The 13,548-nt window shown below is 42.2% G+C and overlaps 1 protein-coding gene across 1 annotated transcript in view; it reads right to left on the bottom strand.

The window, feature by feature from the left end:
* Positions 1–942: 942 nt before the first annotated feature.
* The window catches only part of LOC137432846 (beta-microseminoprotein), a 129,746-nt gene continuing 117,140 nt past the window's right edge, over positions 943–13,548 (bottom strand). Inside the window, exon 8 of the mRNA XM_078768889.1 lies at positions 943–1,213. Within this exon, the coding sequence (XP_078625015.1) occupies positions 1,087–1,213 (127 nt within the window). The 3' untranslated portion in view covers positions 943–1,086. The remainder of the gene's footprint in view (positions 1,214–13,548) is intronic.

The following is a 13,548-nucleotide window of genomic DNA, read 5'->3' as shown; positions in this document are numbered from 1 at the left end:
GGACGGACTATAACTGAAACGGGCCCAGACTGGGGGGGGGGAGTCGGGGGCCCACGTGGCAGGTGTCGGCCCCCGACATGCGGTGTACATGCTTATTTACAAATGGCCAAAATGCTCTGCGTGCACAGGCCTTTAAGAGCCAGCTGTACGTAACTGCGTGTGGTGCTGGCCTGGAAATGTCAAAACGAAGGTTACTGACCTTGAAATTAGATATAAAATAATGTATAATCAGTTATGAGGTTAGTTAGCTCCACAATACCGAAAATTCGGTTCGATTCCGACAACTTTGAAAATTTGACCTTTGTGACCTTCAAAGGTCAAAGCTCGAAGATTCTGAAATTTGTTGGAAAACTTGTATTTCTTGATGTATGTGATAATATAAGATCATGTACGACATTTCACCCTATCAGGAAGCGAACAATGTAACAAAACCATCAAAAATCGACTTCCCCAAATTTTGTGACCTTGTGACCTTGACCTTGGGGCGAAAATAAAAATCGAGCTCCGTGGGGCTAGACACGTGACATTGGCCCAACCAAATACCGAAACCCCTGTCAGATTCCACCAACTCCCTCGGAGAAGATGTAGCTTGAACTCGATTACCCCCTAAAAAGACATCTTTATCGGGCGTGGCTCCGCCCACAATGGGCGCAATTCGCCCACTCGAGGCAAGACACAACTAGCTCATGATATCAACCTCCCACCCAAGTTTCATCAAGATCGGATGATATCATCGGGTAGTTATGCTGCAGACAGAGAGACAGACACACACCCATGACGAATATAGTGGTCACTCTGATAACTCGTGAACCTATACAGAACGGCCAGCCTGGGAAGCGATATCAAGCTGCCTGCTGATGGCACACACCCTTGGTAACCTCATTGAAATTTCTTAGCACAGGTAAACAGAGCTTTGTACACAATACTAGATATGAGCCAGGATAGTGTGGATTCGTTTTTATTGTTTTCAAAAAAAAAATCATAAGCCAGGAAAGTAATCACCAAACTAATTGACTTGGAATCCAGAAATTGTGCTCATTTGAGATGCCATGAGCAAATGTGGCGCATCTTCTTCTTCACTGGCGTTCACCCCACGCCAGCAAAAGCTGGACACGTGATCTTCGGATTGCCCTTCACGTGAACCACGTATCTGCAATTCTCTTTATCAAATACGGCCTCACATTCCGGAGGGAACTTTCTTGGTGTTGTATACCTATGGATAAGAAACATGATGGGTCATCGGATTGCACCAAAAAACAACGGCATTTCGCTTTCGGCCAGGGGCCACCACATCACTAAATTCGGATTACAAAGATTCCTTAAAAATAGGCCTAAATGGTCCACATCATACATCATCTTCAAGTAAGGATTTCCTTAAAGATGAGGAAATCCTTCGGAGCAGTTGTTATGCCAGGCAACCAATCAGATTGGAGATTGGAAGAGGTGTCCAAAAGCAAGAATACGGGATTTTAAATGACACTTGTTATATGTTGCATTGGGAACACGTGCTTCCAGATGAAGGAGGAATAAAATGTTTCTTATGTAAAATTCATTCCATTCTCATTGAACATTTTATTACATCCAACACCGAAGGTGGGCAGAGGTTCAGGCCTGGTTGCATAAAGCACCCTGAAGGAAAGATTTAAGGATTTACTTATTTCTTTTATTGAGCACATTTAAGCGTCTATGAAAAACCCACCATACAAAGACCTAATGCGCCACCGTTCAGGGACATTAGTAGACAATGGCCAAACATACGGTTTATGTAATTTGAACATGGGTTCTGGGCTCTATACATCATGCATCCAGGGAGGTCATATTGTTACATTTGTAGGGGTGTAGGCAATGATTACCTTAGAGCCAGGTTGAATTGTGCAGGTGGTGTGTGCTCTGACTGTCGCGAAGAAGAAGAAACCCCCATGTGCATAAGCAGGAAATTCGTTTAGACCGTATGTCGTGTAAGCGCGTATCTTCGTTCCCATCAGAAGGGGTGGTGTTATGTTAATTAGTTAGGGATTATGGGTAATTAATCCCTTATGTGTAATGGCCTCTGTTTTTTTTCCTTTGTTATTTATGACAACGCAGCACACACACAAGCAATAAATCGTGCATTTATAACACGAAATAACAGCAGCCATAACAAGAGGTTGAACAATACCGCTGGCATTGCCAGCCGCGACATCACCACATCAACCAGGCAGGGCCATAAGGCCACGCCCCGGAGAGGAGTGATTGGTGCGGGACCATGGAATGATGGCATGGCGGCCGCTGATGGGGGAGTGCGCGGACGTCATCGGAGGAGTTGGAAGACCGGGTAATAAAAGACTCGAGTCCCGACATTTTCTCCGCTTTGCGCAATTGGATTTCATAGGAAGCGACCACCGTTTGAGTTGTCTCATCTTAGTTTCTCTCTCGGTTTTCTGGCTTTAATAGCGAACAGTCGCCGACAAGCTCTCTCTGCTTTGGTATTTCATGATGAACAGTCAACGTTCATAGCGCTCTTGTGCTGAGAGACATGAGTGCCAGTGAGGCGGACACCGAGGACGAGCGCGGCTGAGTGAATGAGGGCATGCTGAGGCCTTCTTCCTGCCAGGGCCTGTGCCGCGTTTGGATTGCACGCTCGGGGCCTGGAGGATTCCCGACGGGGTTCAAGAGTCTATCAGAGCTAAGTGGCCACAAAATAACACGCGTTTATTTCCAGTTACTCTTCCCTTTGTGCTGCATATGGGTCTGTGTGGGGACATCCCATGTAGGAATCATAGTTTTCATCGTGCATTATTTTGTACCGGCATTTCTTTAATAAACCGGTATTTTTGTACAGTTAAATCCTGCATCGGTTTTGAATTAATCATCGCAGGTGTGAAGACGGCCGGTGGACCCGTGCAGGTAAGTGATCGCAGCTTTTCCCCCATCCCCTGCCCCCCGCGCATATAACGAAGGTCCACCATTGGATTGAATGTCTTGGAGTTAAAGCTCGTTTGGTCATCCGTGTAGCCCTGCGGTGTTCACTACAGGGTAAACACACGACAATATGAAAGCACTAATGGGCCAACTAGTATTATGCATTTGTTGAAATAAAAATGAAAGCACTGCAATGATTATGTTTAGATTATACATTCATGTGAATTTATATTCACGAAAAACATCATCACAAATATAACTAACGAAATGCATTTAGGGCTTGTTACACACATGGAACAGCAGCCGAGTCCATCTTTGCTGCAACTGCAGTCCATGCAGTCCTCTGACTGCCAATTGCTCCCAATTGGATACGTCAACCCCAGCATCTCACACATGCCCGCACCTTGGGAGCGGAGTGTAGGGTGGGGTAAAGAGACACGCATTTGAGAGATCACACACCTTTATTTGCATTACCTTGTGGTTTGGCAGAAATGTATGTTGTGTTCTCGGGAATCAAAATTTTACCGCGGGGTCCCGATCATGCAGGAGGTTAAACTTAAACCACGTGAATACTATCGCGTGTCTACCCTGTATTGAACACCGCAAGGTGACGGCTGGCCAACCAAGCCTTAACTCCGAGGTGTGTACTCAACTATGGTGATAGTGACACGTGTGGGTGTAGTGTAGGGCAGCGAGGTCCTTACCTGTACAGGCGGACGGGATGAGGGTTTTCAGAACCACAAACAAATAAACGTGCAGGACACAGGAATTGAAAATGTAACAAATAATGGTTTCATAAAATAAATTCAACACAATAAAAACCAATGACACTAAATTCCCAACCGAGGGACCCTCCATTCAGACTCGATTACACGACACAGGGAGAAATAACCGAATGTAAAAATAATTGTGCAGTGTGGTGTGTTGGCTGATGTTCCGCCTGGCATCCTTGACTGCTCCCTGAGTCTCTGCGCAAGAAACCATGCCTTGGTGCGAAGTCACGGCCGCCGCCAGCCACCGACTCGAAGCAAACAGGCCCAAGCTCCTTCCTCTTTCTTCCTGCTCAGCTGTACCAAGCCCCGATGTTCCTCTCAGGCGCACATGGCACAAAGCGCAACCGCCACGAGCCAACACCAAGAGAGAGAGAGAGAGAGTTGCATCCGCCTTTCCCGCAGGGAGAGCGAAAATACGACCAGGACAAAAGAGAGCAAACAAAATGGGACCACTCGTGAGGAAGGCCAGACCAAGAAGGAGAGAGTTCGTAATGAATGTTCGGAACCAAAAGCGAGCGGATAACTGCGACCATGACAAGATGAAAGCCAGGACCAAGAGAGCGTATATGCGTCTGCATTCCGCGCACACCAGGAACCGAGGGCGAGAGTATAACTGTGAATGCTTGTGACCAGCCCAGGACACAAAGAGAGAGAAAAGTGCGTCCACCCGCAATGAAACCCAGCGCAAGAGAGTGAAAATGGTGGTACGTGTCCTTTTTGTCCCTGGTGCTAGAATGTTCTCTCTGACGTCACCCACGCTCCAATCAAAGAGCGCCATTGCATCAGTCGATAGCTACAGTCACGTGAAAAAGTAAGTACACCCCATGTAAAGTTTGGACTTTTTCAACATATTTCAACAGACAGCTATTTGATCTTCATTTCAACAATATTGATGGATAAAGGTGATATAATATAACAAATATCATGAAACATTTACATTTTGTAGTCCATTGTATAATTTAAATAAATATAAATGCAAATTTTGCATGTGGAAAAAGTAAGTACACCCTTGGCTCTAATAGGTGGTATTGCTCCCTTTGGTAGAAACAACCTCAAGTAGGCGTTTCTTATAACTGTCTACCAGTTTGACATCGACTGGGAGAAATTTTTTCCCACTCCTCCATGCAGAATTCTTGCAGCTGTGTGATGTTTGAGGGGTTTCTTGCATGCACAGCTCGTTTCAAATCCCCCCACAACATCTCGATGGGATTTAGATCCGGGCTTTGACTTGGCCATTACAGAACCCTCCATTTCTTTCTTTTCAGCCATTCCTTGGTGGATTTACTGGTATGTTTAGGGTCATTGTCATGTTGCAAGGTCCACCTTCGGTTGAGCTTCAACTTTCCGACAGATGGCCTCACATTATCCTCAAGCACCCTCTGGTACAATGAAGAATTCATAGTGGATTCTATGATGGTGAGCTGCTCAGGCCCTGATGCAGCAAAGCTGCCCCAAACCATAATATTTCCACCACCATGCTTTACAGTTGTAATCAGGTTATTGTGGTCAAATGCTGTCTTTGGTTTTCACCAAACATGTCTTCTGGTACTGTGGCCAAATAGCTCTACCTTTGACTCGTCTGTCCAGAACACATTGTTCCAGAAGTGCTGGTCTTTGCCGAGGTGTCCATTGGCAAACTTTAGTCTTGCCCTGATGTTCTTTCTGGACAGCAAAGGTTTCCCCCTGGCACACCTCCCATGTAGATCAAATTTGTGCAGCCTCTTTCTAATGGTAGACTCGTACACTTTGACATCAACAGTGGCAAGAGCTACCTGTAGGTCCCGTGATGACATTCTGCGGTTCTTCGAGACTTATTTCGGCATCTTGCGGTCTGCTCTCGGGCTGAACTTGCTGGGGCGGCCTGGCCTGAACAAGTTGGCAGTTGTTTGGAATCTTCTGCACTTGTAGATGATCTTCCGGACAGTCGAATGATTGATTTCAAATTGTTTGGAGATCTTTTAAAATCCCTTCCCAGACTCGTAGGCATCCATAACCTTCCTTCTGAAGGTATCAGAAAGCTCTTTTGATCTAGGCATGGTGACACTGCACACTTCAACAACAAAGAGCAAACCAAACGAAATATCTGAGGTTTAAATAAGACAGGTTCCTCCAAGATCCTCTCTAACGATGTTCTAATCATTTGCATAGCTAGTGCACCTGATTCTAATTTTAGGTATTTGAAGTAGTGATAAATGTAAGGGTGTACTTACTTTTTCCACATGCGAAATTTGCATTTATGTTTATTTAAATTATACAATGGACTACAAAATGTAAATGTTTCATGATATTTGTTATATTATATCACCTTTATCTGTCAATATTGTTGAAATGAAGATCAAATAGCTGTATGTTGAAATATGTTGAAAAAGTCAAAACTTTACATGGGGTGTACTTACTTTTTCACGTGACTGTATATCATTCCTTTCGGAGCGGGGCCTCACGGCCCTTCATGATGCCTTTCGAGATAGCTCGGCTTGTTGGCATTAGTGGTAGTGTTCGGCTATTATGTGGTTTAATTTAGGTGCTGAATTCATGGCTGGTGTTGTGAGTGCCTTATAAGATCAAAAGGGAAACTACAGAGGTGACTTCATACAGGGAAAATTACCTTTGTACCCTAACTAATTAGCATAGCTCCACACCTCGCCATGGAGATACACATACACTTAGGGGACTTCTGTGCCTGACTTAGTTGCAGGAATGTTTCATCTTCTTTGCGACAGTTGGAGCACACTAACCGATACAATTCCACCTGGACGAAGGTATTTCATTATCTATCCCCCACAAACGTAACGATACTTTACTGTGGTTGCAGGATTAATGAGAGGCAGGAGTGTCAGATATATAATTGGAAGTGAGTAAGTATGGGAATTTCACCGTTTATAATCTTCAGTGAGTCCCTCCAGCAATAGCCATTGCACGATGTCAGGAATCCAAGCAGCAACAGGTTGAGAGGAAGCAACACTTTCTGCAGGAAATAGATGCAATGGAATCAATCACTTTGTCCTCAATTTAAGAGGTGTTACTGTGCTCTGTCTGGCCAACCCTCATCTACAATGGCAATGGCTAATCCACCTTCAATCCACATCTTACTCCAATCCACATCGACACACCCCTCATCCCCATCGACACACCCCTCATCCCCAATAGCTTATCTTCATCCAAAATGACTAACCTTCATCAACAATGGCTAACCTTGATCCACAGTTGCTAACCTTCATCCACAATGGCGATCCGATATTCACAATGGCTAAACTTCATCAATAATGGTTAACCTTGATCCACAGTGGCGAACCTTTATCCACAATGGCAAAACCTTTATCCACAATGGCAAACCTTTATCCACAATGGCAAAACCTTTATCCACAATGGCAAACCTTTATCCACAATGGCGAACCTTTATCCACAGTCGCGAACCTTTATCCACAATGGCTAACCTTTATCCACAATGGCTAACCTTCATCCACAATGGCAAAACCTTTATCCACAATGGCAAACCTTTATCCACAATGGCGAACCTTGATCCGCAGTGGCGAACCTTTATCCACAATGGCAAAACATTTATCCACAATGGCAAACCTTTATCCACAATGGCGAACCTTGATCTACAGTGGCGAACCTTTATCCACAATGGCAAAACCTTTATCCACAATGGCAAACCTTTATTCACAATGGCGAACCTTGATCCACAATGGCAAACCTTTATCCACAATGGCAAACCTTTATCCACAGTGGCGAACCTTTATCCACAATGGCTAACCTTTATCCACAATGGCAAACCTTTATCCACAATGGCGAACCTTGATCCACAGTGGCGAACCTTTATCCAAAATGGCAAAACCTATATCCACAATGGCAAACCTTTATCCACAATGGCGAACCTTGATCCACAGTGGCGAACCATTATCCACAATGGCAAAACCTTTATCCACAATGGCAAACCTTTATCCACAATGGCAAAACCTTTATCCACAATGGCAAACCTTTATTCACAATGGCGAACCTTGATCCACAGTGGCTAACCTTCATCCACAATGGCTAACCATTATTCACAATGGCTAACCTTCATCCACAATCGGTCGTTTTTTTCTTGAGATAAGCGTTGTTACTGTGTCATAATCTTAACGCGTGGCTCTGTTGGGCTGACCCTCGTCTACAATGACTTGAAAGGCATGTATGACCTTCCATTGAAACAGAGAGGGGAGGTGACATTGTGGTGAGATGAAAAATGAGGTGATGTTGAATCAGACGTTTGTTATGTGGTTGTGTCCTGTGAACAATTAAATATATGTCATGATGCGATTCCATATTTTAGGTTTTGTACTTCACGGTGAACTGGTTCGCAAATCCTCAATGTCACAATGTTATCTTGTACAGATGAGGTAAGAAATGTGACATCTGCTGAAGCATTGCCGTGTCCTATTATGACGACATAATGCGAGGGAATGAAATTAGGTCCTGAATCTTTCAACAGCATTTCCATACATCTTTTCCATCTTCCTTTAATTCCATCTGGGTCCACAACGATTTGTCCCACTTCATCCTTCAAGCAACTCACCCCCATCACATCACACCTCTCTTTCGCTATCTGCTTTGCAATCCTGAATACCGCTTTCTGACCCTCTTCCGAATCCAAGCGTTCTCCGAACATTTTCCTACATGCCTCCTGCGCCTTTGCTACCTCTTTCTTTGCAGCCTTCTTGGCTGCCTTATAATTTTCATGCTCTGCTTTTTCTGCTTCCGTACCCTTCGCCTTCTGCCACTCCTTGAACTTCTTCCTCTTCTCGTCAATCCTCTTTCCAACTTCATCATCCCACCACCATGTTTCCGAGTGTCTCGGTGGTCCTTTTGTCCATCCACATACCTCACTAACGGCTCCCAACAGACTATCTTTCATTGACATCCAACCAATTTCAAGCTCAACCACATCATCCTCTGCCATACTCAGCCTCTCTTTTAATGCCTCCCTTACTGTCACCTCTTTCAACCTCCACACCTTCATTCTCGGTTGATGCTTCACCCGCCGAGCTCTCCTCGCACCTTTCACCCTTATGTCGCAGCTAACCAAGTGGTGCAAGTAGCTGCTTCTCTAACTTAAAAAAAGAATATTGAAACAATTTAAAACGAGAACGGCACTCAGTAGAGAGTATACCTCCACAAGGTGAACAGTTTACGTTTTGTATCATAGAGTAGACCACAAAATCACAATACAGAATCACATTTAATCATAATCATCCATCCACAACTTTTTGAGATATCCTGCTATGTATCGTTTTTGGCCCTATCTCCCAATGGTGAATAATCACTTTAAAAATTCTACTAGCCGGATCCGGATCTTCACCAAAATTGAATCGATTCTTCCTTGTCACACACACAACCTGTCCATCAAGTTTCCTCCAAATCTGTCCACAACGTTTTGAGATATCCTGCTTTATGTTGGTTTTAGCCCTACCACTCTATGGTGAAGAACCAGTTTTAAAATTCGATTAGCCGGATCCGAATCCTGATCTTCACCAAAATCTCATCATTTCGTCCTTGTTACATACACCACATCTCTGCCAAATTTCGTCCGAATCCGTCCACAACTTTTTGAGACATCTTGTTACAAGACAACGTATCTTACAAACAAACGGACAGACAAGGTTGAAAACATAACCTCCATCCACCGTTGGTGGCGGAGGTAATGATGTCGATGCATTTAACAGATGCTCGATGCTCGTGAAGTGAAGAATTAACGCATTTTAGAGGTCCCGTGACTCCTCCGCATAATTTACCGATCATGGTGACGTCTTAATTAAGAGTTGTTTTTCACATCTGATAACATATTTGACGATAGGAGCTCAGCTCACCAATTAAATAAATATCCGGGTTGAAATCCGAAACAAGTTGGGCTTTTTATAAAGCTTTGAAAATGTGGATCGACCTTCGGAGATCAAAGCGACAGGTGGTGGCTCGAGTGTTTATAATTTATGAATTGTGAGAAAATGACTGTTTTAAAACCTCTGTTGAGGTGTGTCGAGGTAAAAAAAAAAAAATGTTATTCTCTAAAGTTTCATGCCGATTAACCTTGGGGGGTCAGTGGAGTAGCCCAGCGGCTAAGTCGAAAAATATGGCAGTATATTTCACTTTGTGGAGAAATTATGAAACTTTGCACACAGGTTGGGGACCCCAGTAGGAACATTTTTCGATTAGGACCCAACTCAGCATAGGCCAAAGGTCAACAACTTTGTCAAATTTCTTAAATCCTCAATTTTCATCTGATTGACTTGAAATTTGAAGAGCATTTACATATCAGGTCACTGAATACAACGACCAATTATTTTTGAGGTCAACATTGGCCAAAAGGTCAACATAGGCCAAATTTCTAAAATCCTCAATTTTCATCCGATTGACTTGAAAAGGAACGATCTTGAATGACCTGGACATGGTTTATGGTTTTCCACCTGTAAAAGAAAACATGCGTTAATACAATAATGATAACGAACTTTGATGTCTGCAAAGAACTTTATTGCATAAAAAAGGAAATCTTCTGTCTTAACCTAAACTAATGCAAACAGATGGCAGCACTGAAATAATATGGGGTGCTAAGTAAAATCATATGGGGTGCTAACTGATCACCTGTTCACCCAAATTGTCATTGGGGAGGGGCGGGGGGGTGGGGGGGGGGGGTGGTTAGCCACTGCAATCGTATTTCTATCGGCCACCAGGGGGCATTTCAGAGTTGGGTCCTAATCGAAAAATGTTCCTACTGGGGTCCTCCACCTGTCTGCAAAGTTTCATAATTTCTCCACAAAGTGAAATATTTTTCGACTTAGCCGCTGGGCTAGAGTAGGCTCACAAACAAACAAACAAACGAACAAACAAACATTTCGCCTGTATATGACATTCTTTAGTGGTTTTCCCAGGTACCGGTCGCTCGTTTACATATATACACATCACTAAACAGACGTCATATATACCATTTCATGACATATCTGAATGTCATGAACAATACAAAAGGTTGAAGCACGAAGCGATTAATCGATCATGGTCATTTAACAAATAGTCTTATGATCTTATTGACTGGACGTTAACAAAACTGTGCTAACCTCTCCAGGAAGCCAGGTAAAGCTGGCGTTTCAGTGGTTAGCTCTTCGGCGGAGCAAGAGGTTACCATGATTTTAAAAATCTTCTCGAGTCAATAAAGATCTCTTTGTTTGAATTGTCTGCTGGCACAAACCGTCACTGTTGACGACAAAATCGAGTATTTTGGGAGTGGTTGAACACCGGTTTTTTCTCCACTGGCAGGTGTGTTCAATTCCCATGACAGGTAAATCTCATTAAGCGTCATTTGGCCAGCGCAGCAGGTACGTTTTAAACCATGTTACTGTCAAAAATGTATTCACGGAATTAAACTCACCATATTGTTTCAGAGAAGTCTTGACGTTTCTCCAGTTGCTGCAACTGACTCAAAGTTGTTTGATTCACACACTCACACACACATATATATATACTGTATATGCATGCATACATTTGATGTTTATCAATAATAAATTATTCATTGTTACTCTGCAAACTTTACATTTGCATTACACATCTCTGATCACTCAACTTCGCCACCTGCTTCTTAATTTGGAGGAGAGAGCCGCATCTCGCTTGGCAGTGGATGCGAGGAAGGGCCGGTTGGCTGCTTGCTCACACCTGGGCATTTTCGGCACCATTTGTTGGAGCGTTTACCGCGTGGGTGGCTGCACGGACTGCCACGACCAACAAGCTCCCAGGCGTAGTCTGGATGCCAAGCTGAGTGCCCGCCGGCTTAAAACATTTTAATTAATTTTATCTTCCCCCTTGTTTGTCTTTGTGTCTGATAGGAGGATCCTCAATTATTGGACTAACCTCACCGTTCATTTTTTCTTATGCTTCCGCCGACAAAGTCGCCAGAGGCATTATGTATTCAGGTTGTCCGTCCGTACGTGCGGGCTAAACCTAGTTTTTCTCAGCAACCACCTGTCCGATTGAGACGAAACTTTCAGGGTAGGAGTGACGCCCATGCAGAATGTTTTTTTAAATGATAATTGTGATGTCATAGGTCACATGGTATGGCAGCTGTCTTGGATTAATAGCAAAAAATTAAAAAAATATTTCTCGAAAACCGCTGAACGGAAAAATTTGAAACTTGGCACATTGTCATGTACTCCCAATGGGGAACAAAAGCATGATAATGATGACATCATAGGTGAAGTGGTATACCAGACAAAAATGTTTTAATCAAATTCCTTATCCTAAAAATCTGAAATTGCATGCGCAAGATCTATGACCCATTTGTATTGAAATATTTAATTTATGACATCATAGGTCACGTGGTTTGGCAGCCATATTGGATTGAAGGAAAATATTAAATAATTATATCTCTTTAATTGATTAATTGATTATTTATTGATTAATCGATTAATTATTTATTGATTAACCAATTAATTATTTAATTTTTTATTAATTACTTATTTAATTAAATTTGTAAAATATACATCTTCGGATGAAGCACTAGTGGTTTTGTTATGCTATTAGCCAATTGATTAAGAAAATATTTTGTGATAATCTTTTATTGATTTTAATTATACAATTAATCAATCAATTATTGTACACCTCTCCCTCCCAATGCAGCCTCAATGAGCTGCACTGCGGTATTGCCGGGCGCCGGAGGCCGCGCTGTAGGATATTTAATTATTTGGCATGGGGGCGGTGCACTTTGAATGTATCTGTACTTGTTTGTTTGTTTGTCCGGGTGATATCTCAGGCATCCTTTGAGGTGGAAGCTGAAATTACGGCACAATAGTGAGCAAGTGCTTTGTCAAAAACCGTATTTTTTTGTTTTTTGAATAATCAATTGATTGAGGAGTTATTTAATTATTAGCGATTAATTAAGTACTTATTTAATTAATCAAATTTCCTTTCTCTTCTGACCATTAACTCAGGCACCTTTTGAGTTATGAAGCTGATATTTGGACATGCCATTGACCAGGTGATTTGGCTGCAAAGGTTATTTTTGATTTATTAATTAATCAATTAATCAATTAATCGATGAATTATTTAATTATTCGATTAATGACTAAAAAAAATTTTTTTTTAAGTTACAGATTCTGATGAAATGGTGGTGGTTTATGTGTTCTGTGACCGAATTGATTAATAATTTAAGTTTTTCATGATTATTATTTATTTATTTTCATTACTAATTATTTATTTATTTTCTTTCTCATTTGGCCAATATCTCAGGCACCTTTTGAGCTCGGAAGCTAATATTTGGACATGAGTGACCAAGTGATGTGGCTATCAAGGATATTTTTGATTTATTGATTAATCATTTAATCGCTTAATTATTTGATTAATTGATTAATTATTTATTGATTAATCAATTAATTATTTTTTTATTTATTAATGACTTATTTAATTACATTTCTAAAAGATACATCTTCGGATGAAGCACTAGTGGTTTTGTTATGGTATTAGCCAATTGATTAAGAAAATATTTTGTGATAGTCTTTTATTGATTTTAATTACACAATTAATCAATCAATTAGTGTACACCTCTCCTTTCCAATGCAGCCTCTACGAGCTGCACTGCGGTATTGCCGGGCGCCAGAGGCACCCCGGCAATGCCGCGCTGTAGGATATTTAATTATTTGGCATGGGGGCAGTGTACTTTGAATGTATGTGTACTTGTTGTACACCGCACCTTTCCTATGCCATCTCCAGGCATTGCAAATCGTCATTGCTGGGCACCAAAGGGGGCTCGGCAGTGACGCACGCTGAAAGGGAGTACTCAGTTTTCACTCTGTTTGTTTGTTTTCTTTCTTGTTTGTTTTCTTTCTTGTTTGTTTTCTTTCTTCCTTTCTTGTTTTCT

This window comes from Myxine glutinosa, unplaced genomic scaffold (assembly GCF_964187855.1).
Source record: "Myxine glutinosa unplaced genomic scaffold, kmMyxGlut1.1 SCAFFOLD_665, whole genome shotgun sequence".
In the NCBI taxonomy this organism is placed as follows: Eukaryota; Metazoa; Chordata; class Myxini; order Myxiniformes; family Myxinidae; genus Myxine; species Myxine glutinosa.
This window is presented reverse-complemented; position numbering and strand designations above follow the sequence as displayed.